Source organism: Oenanthe melanoleuca, chromosome 5 (assembly GCF_029582105.1).
Source record: "Oenanthe melanoleuca isolate GR-GAL-2019-014 chromosome 5, OMel1.0, whole genome shotgun sequence".
In the NCBI taxonomy this organism is placed as follows: Eukaryota; Metazoa; Chordata; class Aves; order Passeriformes; family Muscicapidae; genus Oenanthe; species Oenanthe melanoleuca.
In genome coordinates, this window is record NC_079339.1 from 12,222,441 (window position 1) to 12,247,845 (window position 25,405).

The 25,405-nt window shown below is 39.8% G+C and overlaps 1 protein-coding gene across 1 annotated transcript in view; it reads left to right on the forward strand.

Moving 5' to 3' along the window:
- The first annotated feature begins 345 nt into the window (after nt 1-345).
- PDE3B (phosphodiesterase 3B) overlaps nt 346-25,405 on the forward strand; it is an 81,482-nt gene continuing 56,422 nt past the window's right edge. The window contains exon 1 of the mRNA XM_056491971.1: nt 346-1,578. Within this exon, the coding sequence (XP_056347946.1) occupies nt 601-1,578 (978 nt within the window). The 5' untranslated portion in view covers nt 346-600. The remainder of the gene's footprint in view (nt 1,579-25,405) is intronic.

The window sequence follows — 25,405 nt, forward strand, 5'->3', positions numbered from 1 at the left end:
GCTGTGCCCGCCTCACCCTCATGCCGCCGGCCCCGCCTCAGCGCCGGCCCCGCCTCACCCTCATGCTGGCGGTTTCTCCTCACCCATCCCGCCGGCTCCTCCTCACAGTCAATCCCGCCCTCTCCTCCTCACACTCAATGCCACCGGCTCCTCCTCACAGTCAATCCCGCCCTCTCCTCCTCGCCCTCATGCCGCCGGCCCCGCCTCACCCACCCCGCCGGCTCCTCCTCACCCACCCCGCCGGCTCCTCCTCACCCTCATGCCGCCGGCTCCTCCTCACCCATCCCGCTTGCCCCGCCTCACCCTCATGCCGCCGGCCCCGCCTCACCCATCCCGCCGGCCCCGCCGCTGCCGCCGCTGGGCGCTGGGAGGCGGCCGCGAGTGCCGCCGCCGGAGCCGTTCGGGGAACGCGAGCGGGCGAGCCGCACTTTTACCTTTTCTCTCTTTCTCCCTTCCTCGCCCACCATGCCGCGGACGCCGCTGCCCGCGGGGGACGAGCGGCGGCTCAGCCCGGCGCCCTTCTCTTGAGGGGGATGCGGGAGGCGCGGCCGGGACACCGCTAGCGCGACCCGCGCCTCTCCGCCGTCCTCCCCGACCACCATGAGGGAAGAGCGAGAAGCTGCGGCGGCGGCCGCCTCCCCCGGCGGGGCCGGCCGAGCCCCGCAGCCCTGCCCGCAGCCGGACGGCGGCGGGGCGGCCGCCCCCGCCGAGAGCCTGCGGAACGGATACGTGAAGAGCTGCGCGACCCCGCTGCGGCAGGACCCCCCGAAGAGCTTCCTCTCCTTGCTGCTCTTCCCTACCGCCTCCTCCTCTCGGGCTCGGCTCGCCCTGGGCGTCCTGGCCGCCGCTGTCCTCTCGCTGCTGGCCCTTCCCGGCCGGGGCAGCGCCCGGGAGCAGCAGGACGGGAGCAGCTGGCGGAGCCCGCGGCCGCTGCACGCCTTGCTGTGCCTGACCCGCTGCCTCAGCCCCCTCTTCAGCATCGCCTGTGCCTTCTTCTTCCTCACCTGCTACCTGGCCGGCGGCCGGCGCGGGGAGCACGGCGGCGGCACGACCCGCTGGTGGCTGCTGGCGCTGCCCCTGTGCTGCTACTCGGGGGACTTCGTGGCGCTGCAGTGGCTGCTGCCCGCCGAGGGGCGCGAAGAGGAGCCGCAGATGTTCCTGGGGAGGCTCCTGACGGTGCTGGTCTCGGTGGCGGCGCTGACCCTGCCGCAGAGCTCCCTGAAGTTGCGCCGGAGCCTGCTCGTCCTGCTGCTGTGCAGCCTGGTGTGGCTGGTGTCGCTGAGCAGCCTGCAGGCGCTGCCGCCGGCGCTCGGGCCGCTGCTGGCGGGCACGGTCGGGGTGGCGGGCTGCCTGCTGGCGCTCTGCGGCGGGGAGCACGGCATCTTCTCGGCGCAGAGCCGAGGAGCGCACCACCAGCATCACCGCCACCCACGGCTCCCCAGCGCCGAGGAAAAAGTGCCTGTGATCAGACCCAGGAGGAGATCTAGCTGCGTGTCCCTAGGGGAGACTTCGGTCAGCTACTACGGCAGCTGCAAAATGTTTAGGAGACCCTCGTTGCCTTGCATTTCCCGAGAGCAGGTAGGTTTCTCCGAAACTTGGAGAAACTTTGGGAGGAATGAGCGCCGCTCCGTAGCTTTTCCCGGCTGCTGTGTGTGTCTGTGCTGGACGTGTGCTCACTAACAAACTCCTGCTAGAGGAATGGAGGAGAATGTTAGTCCCTTAGCGGGTTTCTCAGCTCGGTTCTGCAGAATCGATATAACCCTTTATTTCTGCGTGGGTGCTAAATCATCGTAATGTATTTGCTGTAGGGCAGAAGGCTCGCTCGCTTTTTATGCAGTCTCAATTATTAAACAGCGGTTCTTATTGATTATAGCAAAACCTCAAACCAGTCAGCTTCAGCTATCAGTTACCTTGTTATTTTGTTTCTCTTCCGAAGCCCCCCACCTCCTCCGCGTCTGGCAGCCTTTCCGAGAGAAAGAAACCACAGCTTTCTAAGCTGCTCGGCACTTCTGGGTCTTCCCGCTTTCTATCGACAAAATCATTGCCGAGTGCTAAAGAAATACCCGGTTTTGAGGGATGTTATTTATCGAATGTTGGCGTTGTTTGAGTGGCAGCTGTCCTTCTGCCCTGCACATTACTGTCGTTTGTTCCTCCCTCTCCCTCTCCCTCTCTCTCATCCCTGCTCCTCGCTCCACCTCAGTTAACGTTAGTTTGGGGTTGATGGGTTTTAAGAAACTTCTTTTTACTGAAGAGAGAGTTGTTCAGTAGGGGCTGGAGGGATGCCCGAAACGCTCAGTTTTCTTGAATGGAACTCTGTTGGTTTCTACCTCCCGGAAAACTTTTCAATGAGTCTTGTTTTTTGTAGCGTAAACCCCCGTGCGTGTGGGGGAGTTTGTTTTTATTTGGGCACTTGCACGTCAACTGCAGGAACATCGAGTTGTGTTGGAACTGGCCCGGGGCTGCTGCAAGTGGATTATCAGCCCGTTGTGGGGAGGTAGAACGAGGGGAGTGTGTTTAATAAACGTGCAAGTGAGCAGTTTCTGCGAAGTGATTGTTGCCGCAGGATCCCCCGCCTGTTACTGTCGTGGCTGGCTGAAACTCATCGGTGCCAAATGAAATTTTCTAATTTTTCCTTGACATTTGTTCTGTAATGCAGGTCTTGTGATTGACTGTGTCAATGTGAGGAAGTACGAGGTGAATCTGAAACGGTGGAGTAGTTTGTGAGCATTTCCCCCCTGAGTTTGCACAGCAGAATTAATACAGTAATTGTTTACAGTGGTTAATACAGTAATTGTTTCTGCATAAAAGGTTAAAGTGCGAGTCTGCTGTGACAGTCTTCAGAAATAACCCATTCAGTAATTTGCAGATTATCTAATGCATACAATGAAAGAAACATTAAAATATTTTACTAGCAGTTAAGATACGTAGGGACTATCATATAATAATTTACTTTCTCTGTTCCCTTCTGGGTAGCAAATGCTCTCTTTTTCTCTCTGTAGCACAGAAATATCAGAAAATGTGATTTCATTAACCTTTCTAGATGATAGAAGATATTTGTTCATATGCAAGTTACTAAAAGCTTCCTTTGACGTTCAGCTCACTTCTTAAAGGCATGTGCATATTTCAAGTTAGGGCATTCATTATTCTTCAAGTAACATCATAAATGTCAGCTATAACTAAATATGTAGAATTTATTGGCAGTGCTTAAATCATACGTGTTCATAATAAAATGTAGCTTTTTGGTAGACTTCCAGAATTTGATATCTTTGTTATCACTAGATGTGAACAACAAAGAGATTTGAAGTTCTTAATTTTCCTAATAATCTATTATGCTTTACAGTAAATATTTGTGCTTTGTTAAGCACAGTTTAAATTAGATTCACAGATACGTGTTCTCTGCTGTATTTTATATGCAATTTTACAAGGATAACACAGGTTAAATCCTCTGATCTCCTCTCTGACTTGGAGAGAGATCAGACATTGCAGAGCTGATAAAACATCAATTGTTTGGGTAGGGAGAAGTAAGTTCATAATGTGTGACTTTATTTGAATCAACAGTAGAAGGTTTTTATATTGCTTCCTTGAAGCTGAAGGAATGTATGTACTTAATACTTTTCAGAGAGCATCTATTGTGTGGCTTTTCTTTAAGGGCTGATTACACATTTTGCAGATCTTTATGAAACAGTATGGAGGTTCTTTTCCGATATTAATATTTCAAGGAGTTTAATGAACATCATTAGGAAGATGCTACTGGTCCAGCATGACAAAAATACTTTGATGAATGAGAGATAAGTTATTATTGTGATCCTATTAGATGTATTTTGTGTGATTATCACAAACCTCTTATATGTCAAATCTAGAATAGCAGGTCAGTAGAGTATGCCAAGGATCATCTGGTCCTACCTTTCTTGGCAAAATCATTTTCTAGACAAGCTGGCCCAACACACTGTCCAGCTAATCTTAAACTTGTCCAATGTTGGGGAATCCATTACTTCTCTGGGGGGATTATTCCAGTGGCTGTTTGTTCTCATTATTAAAAAAAAATCTCCTTTTGTGTAGATTTTACTTATTATTTGATGAAAATAGAGACTATTAGTGTTGACCTTAAGTTTTCAGTAACATGTTGATTTGAAGTTATATGTGTTCTCTATCTACTTAAGTATACAAGAAAATAATTATATTTATTTGGTTGGTTTTCGATTTAGCAAACAATTCCAAGGGGTCTGTGTGCTTGGAGGGGGTGGGAACAGGGTGGAATACTTACACATAGGGGAATGTACAACCAGCAACACATGCACACAGAAATTGGATGCAACTATCATTTTTTTATTGGGGTACAAGTGGAAAGAGGCTCTGTAAGCATGATCCTGTAAAATTTAAGTAATTCTTATCACAAATACTTAGATACTGCTTTTTGGACTTCAACAGGTGCAGGAACTATAAGGCTGGAAAGTTGATAAAATTAGATTATTCCTACCATTTATATGAGTATCTATATCTACTTTAGCCATCAAAGTATCTAAATTCATGCTGTGTGTGTCTCTTATGTCTAGCAACATAGTCAGAGGTGAGAGGAAAGAAACTTGAACAGATTATGTCTCTGTGTTTTTATGTAAATATACTTAAATGCCAATATCAAAATATATAAATACACACTGAGGGAAACAATATGACTAAAATTACAGCTAAAAAATTTTGCAAAGGCAATGCCATTTCTGGACTCTGCTGCGTTAACAGTTCTGCCCCTAGAAATGGATGTGATTTTATCAGTAAACAGGCTGTTTGTATTCTTATTTCAGTATTCATCTTGGACCTAGAGAGGAATTGCAGTAAGACTGCAGTATTGATTGGTATTTCAAATTTTGTGTAGGTCATATTTTGACTGCATGTATTAATTGGATGCTAATCTCTTGGCTCTACCTATTGCTACTGATATCTAAGGGTTTATCTTTATTGGCTGTTGCACATTGCACACTTAATTTTATAATTTTTTTTTTGGTCTGAAAGCCAAATCAGGGAATCTAAAAGGTGCTTGTTAGTATTGCAGATCTTGTAAACACTATGTCCTGACTTAGCAGTAAAACTTTTTCTTTAACTTGATAGTGGACATGTGTATGAGTGCAAACAACTACGTGTAGGAAATCTTACATAGGAGCTTCTCAGAATCCAGAAAGAATATTCATATTTTTCCTTGAGTAAAGAATAGGCCTTTCTGATTAAATACACATGATATGTGTCCAAAACAGTCTGCAAACAGGGCTGACACACACTTTTTCTGGTTATCTGGCTAGGTTCAAACAAATAGGAAAGTTGGGCTATTTCATGGACAAAGACTGCTTTCATTCGCCCTCTGTTAATTACAGGAAGAATTGTCTTGTGGTTAGGGTTGGATTGACCACCACCTCTCCCCAGTTTCTGTTCCAAGCTATCTCGGACCTTTGATGTATTACCTTAGGAACATCAGGACTTGATTTCAGGACTCTGAAATATTTGTGTAACTTGAAATTAACGCAGTTCCTTATTTGCTCATGAAATTTACATCTGTGTCTGTTACCTATTTGTGAAACAAATTACACTTTGCCCTTAAGTTTTCGGGGTATAAACTTCCTAGTGCAGAAGCTGTTTGTTAATGTGTATTTTAGAGCGTTTTAAAATTGTTACACTCAGACACTTTGCAGCCCACAAACAGGTGAACCTGTTGAGTCAGCCAGTAACAAAATAGAATTCTCCTTGCTGTGTGTTTGACAAACCAGCTCTTTACTATTTGAAGTTTCCTTCTCACCATTCCAATGGCTGTTACCACAGCTGTACCTGCATGGCAAGATGTTTTTCTGTTGTTCACTGAATCTTCCTCTCTCTGGGGTTTGTCTTATGGGGAAAAATCAAGGTAACTCTGTGTGTTGAGCTGGGAATGGAATTAGTTCCAATGGGATGCAGCTGAGTGTGAGGAATGTGCTAAGAGAAGGATTACATGGTGAAAGCAACAGACTTGGAAAACTGTTTCTGCAACCATATTTTGGATGAGTAGGATTCTATTGTTTCTGTCTGGTTCTCTCTGACATTGACAAAATATTTTGAGCTGGATGAAATGTGAAATGAGAAGACTTGCTAAAAGTTCAATCTCCCTCTTTCCCTCTCCCTCTTTCCCTCTTTCTTGGAGTATTATACCACAAAGAAAGGATGATTGAATCATGGTTTGCTCGTAGAGGGGTCAGAGTTTAAGATGTTACCTCTGACAAAGTTTCACCTGGGACCACTAAGAATGACAAAGAAAGGTTTTAGGGAGACTGAGTGCACTTAAGAACTCTGTTAGCTGAGTTTGTCTTAAGCTGGTTTGGTGACAGTTTGTATTCTGCATAAGTAAAAGCAGGCAAGAGTGTCTCTGAGCTGTCTGTGTAGCAAAGGAGGTTGAGTGTTGCTTCAGGTGCGTTTTCCTGGAAAGAAAATATAAGTGGAGAAAGGAAGGAGATCAAAGACCACTGCTGTGGAAATGCTGGAGAAATTTGTTGGAAGGTGAGGGAAGCATGTTACAGAGCACCAGTAGGAAAGAAATGAAAGAAACTGTGAGAGATGGTTCCAACAGCTGCATGATTGACTGTGTTTAAGAAAAATAGCAGAATAAATTTCATAAAGTACTAAAATTCAGCTTGGACCCAGAAGATGTTTTAAGTTTGTGAAGAAAAAAATGAGAAGCAAAAGGAGCCCAGGAGAGCCTCTAGAATGAAAAAGAGGGGGCAGCCTCCATGCTGGGGTTTGTGAGCAGTGTGCTCTGGGAGGTTAAATATGACAGGGAAGAAAATGGCAAAAAATTTGGTATATTTTTCTGAGAAAAAGGCTCATCTTTTGACATAATGTCTGCGTCTGTATATATGCCTAATAGTACTATTCTAATTATTGAACTTGAGCAATGGAACTGATTATAGTATATTGGCATTACAAGACCAAATCCCAGCAAATTTTATGGAAAAAAAAAAAAAAAGAGTGGGGAGTGAGGAAACCCTATGGAATATGCCCCAATTCAGGGCAAGTGTGCAGTGTGAGCTGAGCTCTCAGAATCCCCATGGCAGTGTCTCATGTCACAAGTGAGCACCAGAATGATGCAGGTGGGGTGGGGAGTCTGTCTCAGCCTGGGCCCTGTGTGACCTTTAACTGGAAACTTATGCTTCTAGAAAAAAGCTTTTTTATTCTTGTTATGTTTTTCTGATACTTTAAGATAAAAACTTCATGCAGCCTTACCATGCTCAAAAGAAATCTGAACAAAGCCAAATACAGCTGTTAGATGATACCAGTTGTTGAAGATAGGAAAGAGTAAATCTTGTACTTTTGTGCAAAGATTGGGGATTACAGACAGGAAAATTGGGGGATGTAGTCTGTTCTATTGTTGATGTAAATAGTTCTGGAGAAAAACAGATGAGAAACTTGTGTCTGCCAAATGAGAAAAGGACAGAACACAGGAGGCTACAGACATAGAATATTTTGCTGGAATCTCACTGATTTTTCCAGAATAAAACTATGTGGAGAACAAGCTGAAAGAATAGTTGAAGATGAGAATAAAAGAGAGTGAAAAGAAATGTTAAATTTCAACATGTCCTTTCCAGTGGCTGAAAACAATGCTTAACAAGATGCAATGACACTACAGAGTAAATTTTAATGGTGAAAAGAGAAAAAAACAAAAGGGACTTTCCTGCAACTCAAAGCAGAAATGAAAATTTAAAGTTAAAGCTAGGGCTTGGATTGGTCAGGGCAGACTGCAATATCTGAGTGATTATTACTGAAGTATGAAAAGGATCAATAACTTAAGAATCCAGTGGCAGTAAAATTGTGCTAGAGCCTTCAAAACAGACAGGAGCTGTGGATGTTAATAAATGAGAGTTCACAGGGTAACAAGTAAACTGGCAGATGCTGATATTTGGGGAAGGGAAGTGTTACCAATATTTGTGAAAGAAATAGGTCAGGGAACTCAGTGCTTAAGGAAGACCAGTTAAGTGAATGGCCTTATTGATGAGTGTGGCAAAACAAACTGTTCTAGGAACTAGAAGGGCCATAACAAGGCATGACTGCTGAAACAAAATGTCAGCTTCCAGAGCAGTTTTGTATTTGAAAATGGATCATTCAGCTGTGGGGAAGGACATCATTCATATCAATACAGGCAGCTGGTGAGGAGGAAGTTTTGATGTGTTGGGCCATCCTTGCTTTTTCACACAGAGCTTTTGTATGTAGCACATTCCTCTGAAACAAGTGCAAATTTATTGAGACAGATCAAGGCACAGATACCCAAGTAGGTTTTTTTATATCCCTCTATTTTTTAGATAGTTCAATATTTATGAAAAACGGGGCTGTTATGCAGAACATTCGTGTCCACCGGTGTTACTTTAGTTTGTACAGAAGTGTGTGAAAAAACCTGAAAAGTATTTCCAATTCAATGCCTGATCAAATGGTAGTGTTGACAAGTTTTGTTATCCAGCATTGAGTTGCCAACCTTAAAGCTCCTTTATGCAAACCCAAATACCTTCACTAAGTTAAAGGCATGTTTGCAACAAATGTTCCACTTGTTCATTTGATAATAAAAGTTTGTTATATGGAATATGAAAATTTATATTTTCCCTCTATAATTTACTGTTTTTAAGTTATTCAAGATACTGTAGAAAGGGTACCATATGAGGCTGTATTTGAGTGCTTTGGATTTGGATTCTCTTTTGAATAAAATCCCAGGCTTTTTTGGTGTGAATAGCATGACAGGTGTTTTGGTTTAGCTGTATCCATGCTGATGATGGTCACAGAAATAGGAATGGGGCTTAATTTGGGGTAAGTTCATTATGTCCAAAGCAGCCAGTGCTGCTCCCCCACCCCAGGGGAACTGTACCTCTGAGGGCAAGCCTGTGTCCCACCTGCCTGTTAATATCTACTGTCAGGATGGTTTTATCAGCAAAGCTATCATGTAGATGCACTTTTCTAAAAGTGTGTGAAAGCTTAAGTAAGCAGAGAGAAATTTCACCAGTTTTATTGAAATAACAGTTTAATTATGACTTCCTGCATAGACACTATAGTATCAGTGTGTCTCTTTAACTTTCATTACTGGTCATGCTTCGTTTGTTTTTGATTAATTAACACCCTTTAACAAGATAGGAGCTAAATTAAAGGGTAAAAAAGACATTCTTATACTAGGCTTAATGTCTGCATGACTTTTTTTCTACTGGTCTTAAACTAAAGGCCTGTGTTTCCATTTAGGGACTTTTTATTTTTTTAGAGTCAGTTGATATTACACGTTCAATCGCAATGTATTTTAAGGGGATTGAATCTATTTATTTTTCCTCCTAAGTATTGTATGATACCTGTTTGTCACTTCAGGAATATAATTTTGTTCTTTCTGCCTAGTTGATTCTCTTAAAAGAAATCTAAAATTTCTGAGTACTCTGAAGCTACTAATTTAAGAAGTACAGGGTTTTTAAAGGAGTTTTTTTTCTAGTAACTTCTGGCTGTCCAGAAGAGTTTCCATCCTTTCACAGAAGTTGTTGATACACCTCCTGTTTTTGAACATTTGCTGACTGCTTACCTGTGACCCTGGGATGCCTCATTGTCTGCTGTGTGGTCGGCAAGGAACCTCACACCCTGAGTGCTCTACAGGCAGGGATGGCCTCTCAGCTGGGCTTGTACCTCTGAGAGTGAGCTGACGTCTTGTGAGCTTTCTCCTAGGCAGGAATACAGCTCTGTATTCATAGGATGTTGTTAGTAGTTCATAAAACCCAGTGTCATGTGTGGTTTAATGATGCTAACTTAAAAAAGAAAAAGAAATGTGTTTTGAGAGAACTCTTAAGTGATAATTATGTTGATTAGTGTTCACTGTGGCCTTTTTTAAATTCAATTTGCCACCTAGACAGTGTGAAATGTGTAAATACACTCACAGACTCTTCCATATCTGCTCTTGCAACTCCATATTTCCTACACATTCTCCCTCCCTCATTACATAGTATGAAATTAAATTTCAGTTTATTTAAACTGCACTTCTGTAGATAGAAGCAGTTATGTGAGCAGAAAGGGAGGGAAACTTGTGTTGAAACCTGGAGGTGTGATTAGCAGGCTGAAAAAGTTTAGATCCTGCTGTGCCTGTGAAACACCATCTGCTCTGGCAGCGACTGCCCTGGAGGAATTGGCTCAGGCTGGAAGGAGTAAAGGCACGCTAGCAGAGTTTTCCTCTTGGCCAGTCGGATCTGCAAGAAGCAGACTTTATTTTGCCCAGGGAAAGATGAATATTGCTCCAGGTTTTACTGTTTCCACTGAGATTGTCCATACAAAAAACCACTGAGGCACAGATGTAAATAAATCTTTAATGATGACATGGTTATTCCTAATGTGTTAGTATAGGATAGAGCAGTATATTTCATACCTTAACTAAAAAAACAAGCTTGTCTTGCCCACTCTGCATGCGTCCTCCTGTCCTTGTTTCAGCTAACTGCATTTTTGGGGCAGCAGAGTATCCTTTTGGGAAACACTGGAACATTCTCACAAAGCAGATTTCAAATGAACCTTGCAGTGAGAGAATTTCCATAGATTATTCACACAGATGTTTAGGGCATCTTCTAGTTTTCCTTTTTTTTTTTTTTTAATAGTAAAAAAGCTATGAAATGTTACTTAGGATCTTTCTAATGATTAAAGAACTGTAATATCTCTGTCTGAAATTAAAATGAGTTATTACCATGGTGCAAATGACAGCTTTTTGCTCTTACAGCAAAGCATAGTTGAAAGTATTTTGATTATAAGTATCTGTTAGCTTATTTTTAGTCAGTTGTAAAAGCATTAAGTAGAATTTTTATCAGGATTTCTTGCTATTTTTTATTCGGCACAGCAGAATATTTTTGTGCCCTCATAATACAGAGAGTCTAATTTTCCCTTCTGTTTGGAGAGTCTGCTTGAGCAAGCTGGATTGAGAAGAAAGAGTTTGGAACAGCTTTTGTGTTAATGACCAGTCTCTCTTTTTTTTTTTGTCACTGCTGTTACTTAATTTATTTTTCATAACTGGCAGCCTGTTCATTATATGCCAGAGAATTTCAAAGAAGTTTAAAAATAATAAGTTTGCAAGCGATTTTCTGTGATGTCAAGATGAAAATAAGAACATGGGAGTAGATGAGCAGAGGCAGACGCGATGCTGCCTATTGCTTAAAGTGTGGTCTGTGTTTTTAAATCTTCTGAGGCAATGACTGTCATGTCAGAGACATTTGCAGAATGGTCTGATGAAAAAAACAGTATTAATTCTATGTGTGATGGATAAGAAGTTTTTATGAGGAGCAAAAATCAAAACTAGATAAGAGACCCTAAGCTTCTAACAGTCTTGTTAAAGCTGAGTAAAACTTGGTGCTTACATGTGAAATTTGCATAACTCGTTATTAGGCATAACATTTCAGGACAAATTAAGTTAGAAACTGGTATTACACATGCAAACATGAAATTGATATCTTGTTTAGGAAAGTGTCTCTCAACTTTAGAAAATATTTGAATTGTGTTTCGTGTAATAAGGAGATGCCACTTCAGATGTCTGCAAAAGTCAGTACAGCTTCAATAATGGACCTCTAAAGGTATATTTAATCCCGTGTAATTTGTCTTTTATGAGAATAGTTGCTGTTAAAATCTCCTTTTTAAAGCTTTGTAAGTCTTCCATGCTTGCCTTAATGCTTGTTCTAGTAGGAAGCTCCCTAGAGTCAGCAGAGCACTTAAGCTTTCAAGTGGAAAAGAACATGTGTTTTGCAGTGTTTAAGGATTGAGATTATAGTCCTTACTTGTTTAAAAATTCACAGACTTAATGTAATTTATAACTTTAACAAGTGTTAACAGTCTTGAATACATTCCTAGAGCTATGTTTCTTTCACCTGTCTGGTGATGGATAGGTTTGGTGTGCCTTTAGAAGCCACATTTTTATTTTTAATTATTTGGGCCTTGAAAGTACAAGGAAAATAATTTTCCAGGAGATTAATGGTCAAAAGTAAATTTCTTATTTGCTTGTCTTTTCAACAATATCATTTTTCTTTCTTTGTCCTTGTTTTTACCTTTTCTTCATTTACAATAATTTGAACACCTCTTCCTACCAATGTGTTCTTTCTTTGTTATGAGATCAGCACCCTAATTCAGTCCAAAATTGTCCAAAATGTCTGTTTCACCAGAAATATGAAAATGTTCTGACTCAAAATACTTTACTATTTAGAAATCTAGCATTCAAATTAGTGTTAAAAATTATAGAACATTTTGTAACATATAACTTTTTAATGCCGAGAAATTAAATATTTATTTGTAGCTACAGCATTAAAATGTTTCTAGAATCTGTTACTTGTAACTGTTCATTGTGGAAAAGTTATGCACAAGTCAACTATATTCAAGATGCTGCATACAATTGTTTTTTACAGTCATGCATACCTTCTCTTTTACCTTGATACTGTATCTTATTGTGAAGTTCTTTGTTCATTTTGCTCTTTCAGTTCTGCAGGTTAGATGCAAGGCACTCACTGATCTGCTTCCTCCTCTGTAAGTGCAACTGCAAATTTATTTGTCAGATCTGAGCTCTTAAGATGTGGGCTTTAGTGGCTGGGAGCTTATTCTTTGCTGCCCTAAGAGTATCTGCATGTGTTCAGTAGTTTCAAAGCTCAAAACAATCCCGTTTGTTTATTTCCTGGATGGGGGGGGCAAAGGTTTTCTAGGTTGCTTTGGGGTTTGGTGTTTTTGGGTGCTTTTTTTTTTTTTTTTTTTTTTTTAAACTTTTAGCCATCTTGTTTATGTTTTGCCTTGATCTCTCCTCTTGTAAGCAAGTGAGGAGGGAGAAATAGGAGTAGTATTGACTGAAGGGCTGTGGTTGTAGCAAGAGGAGCTGGCTGACTAATGATAATATGGAATGAGCTGTGCCTCAAAAAAGTACTGAACATCTTCCTCCCTTCACTGCACCATTGAAAATGGAGATAAAGACTTAGAGGATTTGTATTTGTCATTGTACTTTCCTGCAGTGTTTGAGAGCTACAGGGAAGCTTTGCCTGACCTGTGTAGTACTGACAATGAATTTAGTTGAGGTGTTTTGTTTTGATTACACCTTGAGTTGTAACAGGATCAGTAGGAGCAGAGGAGTATTTTTGTCCTGATACCTTGAGCTTTATTTTCCTCCATTAGGCTAGCACAGTTAAGTGGACTTTCACATAACTTTTCTTTCTTTTTAAAGAAATTTTGAATGTTATCTCAAATATCTGAGTAATACTTTAGTTCAGCATATCTGTTAGATTCTCAGCTGTGTCTCAAGTCTATCTTTTTCTTCCCATCAGCTCTGAGCCCCTCTCTAAGATGTTCTGCAGTGGTACCTTTGCAGATTTCAGTAAGAGGGGTAAGCCAAGGAAAAACAGAGTTAAAAGGACAGCTACTTTCCTGCCTTGCTTTTGTCATGAGCATCATTTGGAACTTAGTTTGGTGACCAGAGCTATATTTTTCTTCTTATGTCTCAGATTGTAGCAGGAAACAGAGCTGGAGAAAATTACACTGTGGTGGTGGATTCTATAGTTGGTGGATTGCAGTAAGGCAGACAACAATTCTGAAGATTGTAAAAATACTGAGTCAGTAGTATTTAGATAGATTTCCAACCCTTGTAGAGGCTTTTGTTCATATTTGTGTAAACATCTTTCAGTGTCCTCTAACAGAACTTGTATGATGTTCTTCCACCTGGTTCTAATCCTCTCACCTAAAAACTCATTTTATCAAAGATATCCTTGGCAACCATTTTATGTTTTAGTATTGGAGAACTTATCTGAACCTTGAACCCCGTAAGCTAAAGCCATCATGTGGCTCATCATTCTTCTCATGGCTCCCTAATCCACTGCTGAATACAGCTAGGGTGGAAATCTTCTGTATCTTGCTAACCTGTGCTGGTTTGTTTCCCTCTCCTCTAGGGCCTTTAGGGTTCCTCAACATGCCTTGTGCCATCTCAGGTTTTCTGCTTATCGTGGTCCCCTCATCCCTGAAACTGCTTGATCTCATTCTGGAATTTCCATAATCACATACCAGACTACTTCCTTTATTTTTCTTCCTGAGCTGGCTTTCCATTCAGTTGAGGAAAACTATCTATGGGTGAAGAAAACATTTATTTCTGTTTTTCTTCTGCCTTCCTACAAACTATGTGGGTACTGTAGCACAGAGGAATAGCAGAAGAGGATGCAGGTGAATGAGAAGCAGCTAAGAAGTGATGCAGAGACAAATCTATATTAATAGAGTAGAAAAGCCTGATGGAAACAGCTGTATTTTGAGAAATACACCACTGAGATGCTAGAAAATAGTTAACTGCTGAATAAGCTGGAGCATTGATCATGTTGTGTTAACTTTTTGGTTTCTTCTACAGGAGTACAGGTGACATGCACAACTGCATACTGTTCTCAGGAGTTTTATTTCAGGCTGCTCCTTTCTCTTACCCTTGGGCTTTTTAGCCTATAACTTGTTATTTTATATTTTGTAATATGGTTACATTACGATACTAGATTTGAGCAGGAAGGCTTCCCAAGAAAAAAGGAGAAACATAGTATTAGAATGAGAGTGCCAGTTAGTGGAAAATCAGGATGTTTTTGATCTCCTTGCAGAGCAGTTCTGGCGTGGTGCAGACTGGCCCCTGGGTGAGTAAGCTTTGGGGAAAGGAATTCTGAGAAGTCCCTGCCATTGCCTCCTGCCTGCACCTTCACATTTTTGATACCCAGTTCTCTTTGGTGGTCAGGAAGCTGCTGTGACAGGTTGTTCTGGCTGGCTGTCTTCCATTTCAGAATGCTCGAGGGGGATTTCCCATTTCATGTGCACTGAGGAGATGTGAAGGGGGGAGACTTTTTCACCAGTAAATTTCTTGTGCATTTTTCCTTGGTGAGGAATTGCCCAGAATTTTTAACAACAACAACAAATTACTTTTATCTCACCTTTTTGCTTTCTTTGTGGCCCAAAGCTATTCCCATAATACAGAAAAACAGTTGTGTTTTACACCGGATAAGCACTGATGTCAGCACAGAAAAGCTCTGTGCTGAAAATAGTTTGTTTCATGTTTATTCATGTCCTGAAATGACCAAATCCAAATTCACATATAAGAAGTAAATTGTAAAATAATCTATTTTTCGTGTGTCCAGCATATTGCCAGAAAGGCCAATATTTGTTCTTTTTATATTTTTTTTTTCTCCAGGATCTGCAGTTTCCCTGCACACTGGTGAGATCTATGCTCTCTACATTTTTTAGATCAAAACGTGATTTTTTAAATTTCTTATTCCTTTGTATATATACTGTTTTTTGATACATTTCAAGAATATGTTTGGTACTTACAAATGAGCTTACAGGCACTTATAAATGACTCTACATCTATTTGAATTGAATGAGAAGCAGTTTGATAGATGATACTTGTATACTTTGTGTACAGTATAAAATCAGGAAAATTCTGTAGCTATAAAGTTGACATCAGAAATACATATAACTCATTGTGTGTGTAAAGTCTGCAGGTGACTAATTTTTTTAAATTTAATTTGTGGCCGAAACTTTCAGTAGTGCAAATACAGATTTCAAATTAAATGATGCGTTTTTAAAAAAAATTAAATTTTTTATCTTCTCAATTAAAAATAAGAAGGCAGTGTAGACAGCTGCTGCTGAGTTGTGAGAAAATGCAAAGCCCGGCTGTAAAAAGTTGGTTTGAGCTGAGCTGGGCTAAGAGCAGAGTGTAACTCAAGGGTTAAGCTGAGCGTTTCTCTGGCTGCTGAGTGAAACAGGATGCAGTGACTACATTGTCAGACTGCTGGTGTGAGTGCAAACAGATGAGGAAATGCTGGATCAGGCACTTCAGCAACTTGGGCTGTTCCCTAGGAAACCGCTTGCGTCATACTTGCCAGCAATTAGCTTACAGTTCTTTTATTTTTGATAGTGTTGCAAGCTGAACTCGCCTGCTACAAAGGCAAAGAAAGACTGGCTCCATCTCAAGCCCTCTGCTTGTGACTGCGGCGCTCAGGAGAATTTGCAAAGCGCCGCTTGGGAGAATTTTTCGATTTATTTAAACTTTCCGTGCTGTTTCTGTAAAGAGCTTTGTAGCTCTGCTCGGTTCTCAAAAATGTACAGTCACAGATTTTTGTGATCTGTGTGAAAATGACCTTCCCTAGTTGCCAAAATTAAGTGCGAGTTTCACCAACATTTTGGATATCGTTGCCTTTTCCAGCAATTGATCTGAAGTATTTTTGTGTGCTACATATTCAAACATTTTCAAAATTAATGTTACCTGAGGCTTAACCTCTAAAGCAAGGCTTTTTTTTTTTCTAAATATTTTTTTCTTTGTTGATTAAAATTTAGTTTTTTCCAGTGATTACCTAGCCACTGACATAAACCAGTTAGTGTTGAAGGCAGTGTGTGTTTTATCTCAGAAAATCATCGAATCTTCTAGATTTCACTTAAAAACTGTAAATAAATTTGCACTAACTGGCTTAATATTGGTGTATATTGTTAGTATGGGTATTGCCTCGTGACTGGCTATGGCTGAGTTTTTTAGGGAAAAATCACACAGTGATCAACAGATTAAACCAGAAGTGTTTGTGTTTTTATTTTTCCATGGATTTGTTACGTAGGCAAACACACAAATTAATTTAGATTTTAAAATCTAGAATTATTGTACATAGCTGGAGGCCAGTTGCTAAAACATCAAGGTTAATACAGAATACACATGTTCCTCAGTTTGTGCAATGCTTAAAAAGTCAGTATAATTTAAATGCTTGGATACTTGGAATTTCAAATTATTTTTTGAAGATTTTAACCCTTATTAAAAGCAGAAAGGAAAAAAGACAACTTTCCCCCCAACCCCTTGGATGCAAGGCTTAGAAAGATTGAGTGATTCATTTCTGCACACTTATGATAAATTGCCTTGGCTGTAGGAGTCTGGCAGCCCATATTCTTAGGGCATTTTTTGGACTGCAGGCCAGTGTCATTTATGGTTAGCTGGTCACTGGAGTTGCATTCCAAATGGTGATCACTGTCTGTGTGGCCTGGGACCTTTGTACACGTTTCTGTCCAACTGAATTTTACTGAAATAAAAAAAAAATAAAAATAAATGTGTGACGATGGCTAAAACCCCAGGGATTTATTGGCCATTAAAAAGGAAGAGCACCAGGTTTTGCTGATATTTCAGAGCAGTTTGGCTGCCTTGCCCAGCCTCACTAAGATATTGCCTGTGGCCACTGCTTGGTAAGGGCTGTATTTGGTGTGTGTTTGTATTGGCTCTGCTGCAAGGTGTCAGGTTTTACTGTTGAAGTCAATGAGTATTGGGACTTAAATCTGGGTGATCAATACAAAGCTAGTGTAGACGTTAACAGAGCAAGATGTGGAAATCACGATTTTGAATTTTGTCCTTCATTTTCTTTGCCCCTTCAGTTCTGGACAGTAAAATGGAGGTTGTGTTCAATTATGTCCTGTAATTGTGCCAATTTTTTAGGGCAATTCCTGCAAGTTATGCAGTACATCAGGCATATTGGATATTTTTTTTTATCCTGGTTTAGTATTTTAGCCCTGTAAGCTTTGTCAGTTTTCTTTCCATGAAGGAAATGGGAGTTACATGATCACATACTTATGTTTCTGCATAACTTTTAATATTATTTAATTATCCCTATTTGATCTTAATTCTGGCACTTGTTAGCTATTTTCAAAATGCTTTTATAAGCTGACAATACTCAGTTGTTGTTTTGTGGATTCTCAGCCAGACTGTTTGGTATACATGCATGTTTCAAAAGATAAGTCTGTAATAACAGATGGAACTGGATGCTACTTGGCTATTTCATCTTTCAGGCATTACAGTAAGGGACTGCATGTTTTTCAGCAAAATCAGAGATGTTTTGTCCAATTCCTGGGGAAACATTTGGTTTCTATCTGTCAGTGTCATGACAAGTCAACTTGTCTCATACTGTTTGTTCTGTAACAGAACCAGCCAAATAGGTGGGTGCTATGAAAGAAAAGGGATTTAGGTCTCCATCATCTCTTTCTGCTTGTGATTTTTACAAATCAGCAAAACATTTTTGCAACTCTTAAGAACTATTTTGTAGAAAATCCCCCTGAAAACATGAAGAAAGTGACTGACAATCTTTTTGGTGGTGTTTTTTTTTGGTGGGGTTTCTTGTTTTTTTTTTTTTTTTTTTTTTTTGAGTGTGTGAAGCTAAAATGGCCAGCAGTCAGATCACCTTACATGCAAAGTTTGTGCATCAGGAATGTTTCCATGCTTTTCTGAGCAGCACAAAGGGGTATTTTCTTTATTTTGTGTCCTCATCCTATTCTTAAATGACAATTAGGATCCCTCGTATGGGCGGCCTTAAAAAATTATTATTATTAGTAGTAGTATTATTAGTATTATTATTATCTAATTTGAATAATGTTCTTCTAGGTATTTTGATTTCCAAACTATCTTTGACGGGATTTTTTTTGTTTTTGTTTTTACTTCCATGTAATCATTAAGAACAGACAAAATTATATAGATAAATTTCTCTTCTCCAGCCCCTTTCTCCTGATGTTAAAATCTTCCTCTTTCTTATGAATAGGAAGTTTCTCTACATCTCCACCCTAGAACATCACAACTTCAGGCTGTGGTAAACCTGTCATTGGGCTTCTTTGTTTGTTTTGGATTTTCAGAGGATAAAAGCTAGGGGAAATAACAGAGAGGCATGCCATAGCCATCTCTAAATTTTCCTGGCATGTCACAAGTTTTCCTTGACTATTTTGTGATTTTTTCACAGTTTATTTATTTGCTGTGTCCAAGTAACTAACTTGTTCCCAGTTTCTCCAGTGTTAGGCTTCTTCCCAATGTATTCGGTGTCCACACAGAATTTGAATCCTTAACTAATCAATAGAATGTAACAGTTTGCTAAAATCCTGTGGAACAGAGAGCTTATTTCTCCTTCTCATTGCTCTAGATTATAGTTGCAGATGATTTTTCTCAGTTTTCATATCCCATTACAGTCTTCTTCTGGGATAGTAATGTTATAAGCATTTTTGACTTAAAAGTGTTATTCTCTGTGTGTTGTACCTGTTTAGAGGAAATGTTTGTATTAAGACGCACACTGGAGGCCAAGACTTCAATGGCTTTTAAAATCAAGTGATTTAGAGCTATCAATAACTTTTCTGTAGCTCCTTCCTTTCCTCCCACCCTCCTTTACATATTTACTTTTTAAAAATTGGAGTGCTGACCTCTTATATTTTTCTCTGCTATATTCTGTTTTCCCCCCAGTCTTCCTCATTGTTCCTTCACATGCTGATGGGGTTTTTTTTAGGTTTGGTTTGGTTTTTTTGGTTTTTTTTGGGTTTTTTTGGTTTTTTTGTTTGGTTTGTTCTTTTGCCTCTTTTTTGCTCATAATACCAGCAGCAGAACCAAGTAAAATGTGTGGTGCAACAGCAGGTTTTGTTGGCTGGGAGGTACAATTGCAGTGCAAGTCTTCATTAAAATTATGAGTTCTGAGGTCACAGCATAATTTTTTGGTGCTAAGATCTATGTCCAATTTAGTTCAATTTTTATATAGTCACAAAAAGTGAATTTTTTTATATTGACCTTTGGACATAGAGTTTCTAATCTGAAGACCTCTACTCAAATATTCCAATTCCCTGAATGCTTTATGGCACTAACAATGAGAGGAGTGGTCCTTCCCAGCCCTGTCTGCTCACTCCTGCCCTGGCACCAGCCCCCATTGTGCTGACACAGGCATTCATGAGACTACACAGTGAACTAAATTGGGGAACTAATCCCTGTTAAAAGTAGTCGGTTCTTTTTTGTAGCTCCTTGCCACGTGTCTGTGTGAAGGCTTTTGCTGCAGAAGGGAGGAGGGAGTCACCCAGGGATGGGAATGAGCAGCAGAGGGAGGGCTGGGCTGCAGCTTTATTGTGCCCATGCCAAGTTGGGCTGATTTAAGAGAACTAATGGCACTGCTTTGTAAAGAATGGATGTGTTTAGAACTTCCCAATAAATCAGTCAAAAGAGCATCCCCTCGTGCCCAAAAGCTTCTATATTTTTCTCCATGTCTTGAGTGAACCATATATTCTGCATTGTCTGCTTGATGTAAAGGAACAGAATGCTTCAGCATTTTAGGCTGAAGTAGGGCAAACAGGTAGTTAAAATTAAGCAGTTGCAGGCAGATGTGGTACCATGCTTGCACCAGACAATGATTTACACAAAGTTTTCACAAAGGCTTTGAATAGAAAGGTGCAGTTTAGATATTTAAGTGAGACTTGTACATAAATGTACAAGCAGAGGGGTTGTTTGAAGAACAATTTAAGATCTGTCTGTGTGGTCACAGAGTCATACTGCATTGATACATCAGTACAGGATGAACTGGTAAAGGGCACATGTGAATTAGGCTCTTCCAAACACCAGAATATTTGGCACTTTTAAAACAGTGCTTTAATACTGTTCTGTTTATATGAAAATTCTTCATAATTCTTGGAGTGAAATAAAACAAAAACTTTATAAAACTGTAATAACACTTCTGTGAGTCACCTTCTAGGTCTTGGACTCTCATCAATTCATCCTGCTTTGATCTGCAGGACTAAGTCTGTAATGTGGTAGTGAAGAAAAGCTACTACCTGGGGGTGCAGAAGTGGAAATCCTCACTTGAGGCAACAAGTGTGTTTCTCTGGTGCTTCAATGTGATGATTTTTCTATCTTTTGTGGGCACCTGAAGTTCTAGATAAGTAAGTTGTTATGGTTAGGAAGCTTCTATCCAGCTCATTGTAGTAATCCTCCTTGGCTCTTAATTTTCACATTGCTAAAAAGTCACATAGGTGGCAGCAAGAATTAGGAAAATATGATGAAAAAAATGAGTTTCTCATTAATATTTCAAGTCCAGGCTGAATTACATGGGACAAGTAGGTCCTTCCACTTTGATTCTGCTGGTTCCTTTGTTCCATCCAGTTTGCAGTTTTCTGTAATGCGGACAATCCAGTCATGTATCACTTACTGCTTTTATAATAACTCCTGGCATGTTCATTTTGTAGAGTTATCTGCTTATCTATTCTGTCACCCCTTCAGTAGAATCACCAGTGTAAGATACATTAAGCCACCAAGACAATTTTTTGCAGAAGGGGCTGGGAGTGGACAGAGAAGCAGGAGCACCATGTATCTCATTTCAGCTTTTGAACAAATTCAGCTGCTGAGGAATAGGCAGAAATTACTTTACATATCTGTTTCTTTTGTGAACTTTTTGTGTTTTCTTCTACTGTCTGCTCAAGGTTTGTGATCAAAGAGGAAATTGTGTGAAAACATCTGTAGCTGTTTGGAGTTGTTAGCTCTATTCTTTTATGAAATCTGAAATATTAAATCTTGCATTGTGCAAGTAATGATGTGTTCCTAATGCAAGGACCATTACTTATCACCTAATTATTATTATTATCTTTTAAAATAATGTTCAGAAAGATAAGGAGGAAATTTGCTCTTGATTAAATTCACATTTTTTAAACCAAAATATTAACAAAAATGTTGATTACATAGATGAAGGTAAAGATCAAACTCAAGCCTGGGAGAACTGAGATGGAAGTGAAAAATAAACTGGAGAGAAAGCTTTAATCACATAAAGAGGAAACTTTAGAAGACTGAGGTCTGTAAGTAAAGCCTAATGTCAAGCTGAATTCACTAGATCATTTTTGATTTTCCATATCAGTTATCCCTAGCCAGAAGATGGAGTTAGAACACTTTAATTTTATAAAGTCAAATAAGCAATTTTTAGGGCTTTATCTCTTTGGTAGTGATTGTACATGTAAAGTGTTCTAGACAATGTGGTGTGAAGTATGAAGGATGTGCAGGGTCCACTGTCACAGGAATTCCCAGAATATCAGAGAATCATGGAATGGAAGTTCATCTCATTCTATCCCCCCCACCATGGGCAGGGACACTTCCACTAGAGCAGGTACTCAGAGCCCCATCCAACCTTGAGCACTGCCAGGGATGTGTTCTGTAAGGCCTTTAGTGAGTGTGGCTTGTTGGCAGAAATGCAGTGAGGAGCAGAAACAGAACTAAGACTTTGCAAACTGAAAAGATGATTAGAAATCGTTTGTAAGAAATAGTTGAGGAGAATTATTCATTGACCAAGGCAGCATGGCAAGCACTTTGAAGAGTGTGGCTCCTAGCAGTCATCCACTATAAAGACTGTAAAGAGCTATCAATGACCCTATATCTCAAGAAAAGGGGCACAGTGACTCCTCTTTGGGGTGGCCCTAAACCAGCTGTATGTAATGCTGCTAATGGTACAGTATACTGTGAAATCTGCTCAGGAAATTGGGTGGGATGGGTGGATATTTTGTGCTGAATTCCATTCTGCCATTAATCTTTCTGATAAATTAAATATTTGGAAAAGTAGCCCACAAGACTTTAAATATTTTGCCAAATCTCCTTGTTGTGGCTGACAAACTGTCAAAAGTTGAATGCTCTGTGAATTTAGCCAATGTTTCCTGTAAATGCTCAGGGCCATCAGGGACAAAACCCCAGGCCAGACCAGGCAATTCTAATCTGATTTCCTTGCTTTATTTTTTAAACCTCACTCTCTGGCAGCCTCCAGTCAAAAATCTGTCTTCCTTATATATTACAGGCTTGATTCTCAATGCAAATGTCCTGTGTGCACATTTTAATTAATTAACTTGGTTACAGCCCTATGTGAGTTGAGGAAAAGTAAAGGTCACCCTTTTATCTATTGGTCTGAAATTAGCATCAAACAGAAGTGATTTCAGAATCTCTTAAGCGGTTGCTTTGATATTTAATATATAGCTTGATTCATGATAAGGTTACAGATTTTTGCTGCTTTGTTAAAATGCTAAAAAAAACTGTCATAGATCTGTATTTTATAGGTTTCATTATGAAAAGAGTTTTAGTCTCTCTGTTTTTGGAACATTTGTATAGGATTCTTATTTTGACAAAATGCTTAAAGACAGTGCTTTCAAAAGACAATATTTTGTCAGAAAATTTCAACTAAGTATTCAAAACGTTTCAAATTTTCAATATGAAAATTAGGAATACTGACACGATAATTAATACCATTCATTCTACAGCTTCTTTTAAGTTCTTTGTGTAGCTTTATTGGTTTTGAATGAAGAATTGCTGCATTCTGCTGTCCTGGTTACTAATGATTGTTAGAACATGTACTTTGAAGATTGAATTTAAAAAAAACTCCTTATGTCTCAAAATTAAAAAAAATAAAAATTAGAATGTCCAACATTCACAGAAGATACCTGCTGTTCCCACCCCATTTTCAGATCTGTTTATTTAATGACTGAACCATTTTGATGACTAAATATTTTAAGTTTCCATGTATATTCACAATGAAGTGTCATAATTTCAAGAGATTTACACAATTTTTATATTATTAAAATTGCCAATGTAAAAAATATAATAAAAAATTGTTGAAATTAAATTAATAGCTTCTGTATTTTGACATTTAAACCATACTGCTTAGTATTCTGACTAGTTTGATAACTGATGTGAACTGTACAGAATATCTTTGTTTAAGCAGTTGTAATAATTTTTAATAATCATTTATACACACTGAGACACTGCATTTTCTAGTTTGCAAAGTAGTAGCTCATTTTCTGTGGCCTGAGGCAATTAATTAAAACTGTTTCAGTGTGAAAGTGGGAGTCAACATTATTTAAACATAGTAATAGGACTCAGAGTGTTAGTGAGTTTGAAGTTTCTACATCCGTGTTTTCAAGCACCAATATAGGTTTTCATTGAAGATAAATTAATTGAATTGTTTGATTCATTATTTCTTTTATGAGTAGCTTTTTCTAGTCTTAACCAACTTGTTTTTGTGAACTCTCTAGTTGAGTTTCCTCTGAATAGCTTTCATGATTGAAGCTTTGGTTCAGAACCTGCAGTGATTCTTTATCACTCTCTACATCTGCCTGAAAGGAGGCTGTAGCCAGGTGGGAGTCCATCTCTTCTTCCAGGCAGCCAGCAATGAAATGAGAGGAGATAGCCTCAAGATGCCCCAGGAGAGGTTTAGATTGGAAATTAGGAAAAATGTTTTCGTGGAGAGAGTTGTAAAGCTTTGGAACAGGCTGCCCAGGGGAGCAGTGTAGTCATTCCTGGAAGCCTTCAAAAAATGTAGTTAGGGTACTTGAGGACATGGTTTAATGGTGAACATGGTGTAGTGCTAAACCTAGTTGGACTTGATGATCTTAAAGTTCTTTCCCAGCTTTAAAAATTCTATAATTGTATCTGGTCTTGGTGAAGAATTTTTGTTCCCTTACCACACACAAATCTGTTTGCCAGGTTGTCTCTGAAATGGCTGATCTTCCTTTTGGATATACTTCTCTAGGATAATTTATCTGGGATATAACCCTCTATTTAATGAAGACCTTTGTGTGAATGTAGGCAAATTTAAATATCAACACATAGTGTATGCGTGCATGCATTGTAGTTTTATTCAAACAACTTTCTGTCATGCAATTGTTGATAAAAATCATAGAATGGTTTGGGTTGAAAGGGACCTTAATATTCTAATTCCACACCCCTGCCATGGGCAGGGACACCTTCCACTGGACCAGGTTGTTCAGGGCCCCATCCAGTGTGGCTTTGAACACTTCCAGCTTCTCTGGGCAACCTGTTGCAGTGCCTCATCACCCTCACAATGAAGAATTTCTTGCAAATACCTAATCTAAACCTGCTCTCTCTCTCAGTTTGAAGCCATTTTCCCTGTCCTGTCACTACAGTCCCTCCCTGGCTTTCCTGTAGCCCCTTTTCCCATACTGGAAGGTTCCTGTAAGGTCTCCATGGAGCCTTCTCCAGGCTGAACAGCCTCAGCTTTGTCAGCCTGAAGTGTTCATCCTTAGTACCTTTGAAATCCTTGCTTATTTCTGTGTTAAAATTGACAGAGGATAAATAAACATCCAGCTTCAAGTTGCCAGGTAATCCAGTCACAAGACAAAATTTCTAAAGATTTCATCATTTGTGCTCCTCACAGAAGCACACTGAAAAAGTGTGTTTATTGTCCTGATACTCCTTGCTGAGATGTTTATTCAAATTTTGGGAAGATGCTCTTCTATGTAGTGAAACATGACAGTGTATTTCCTGTGCTGTTACAAGGACTTAATTTGTTGCTCCTCAGTCTTTACCAGTTATGGAAATGAGCTCTCTAGCAATGACAGCACCAATATAAATGAAATGCTGTCTTATTTATTAGATTTTTTTGGTGCTCTGTGCCTTTGTTGCAGAGGATACAACTTCTTTTTCAATGTAGTAGGCTACTAGATAGAAATGGCAATGGCCATTCTTTGGAGGATGAGCTTGAACAAGTTCTGATCTGGCATGAGGCCTGATTCACTGTTGCTGCTGGGATGTAAAAGCAAGTTGTCTCACTGGTATTTTGTTTGTGTTGTATCTATTTAGAAATAAAAGGAGAGGTCACAGTCTATTCTTGTGGAGCCC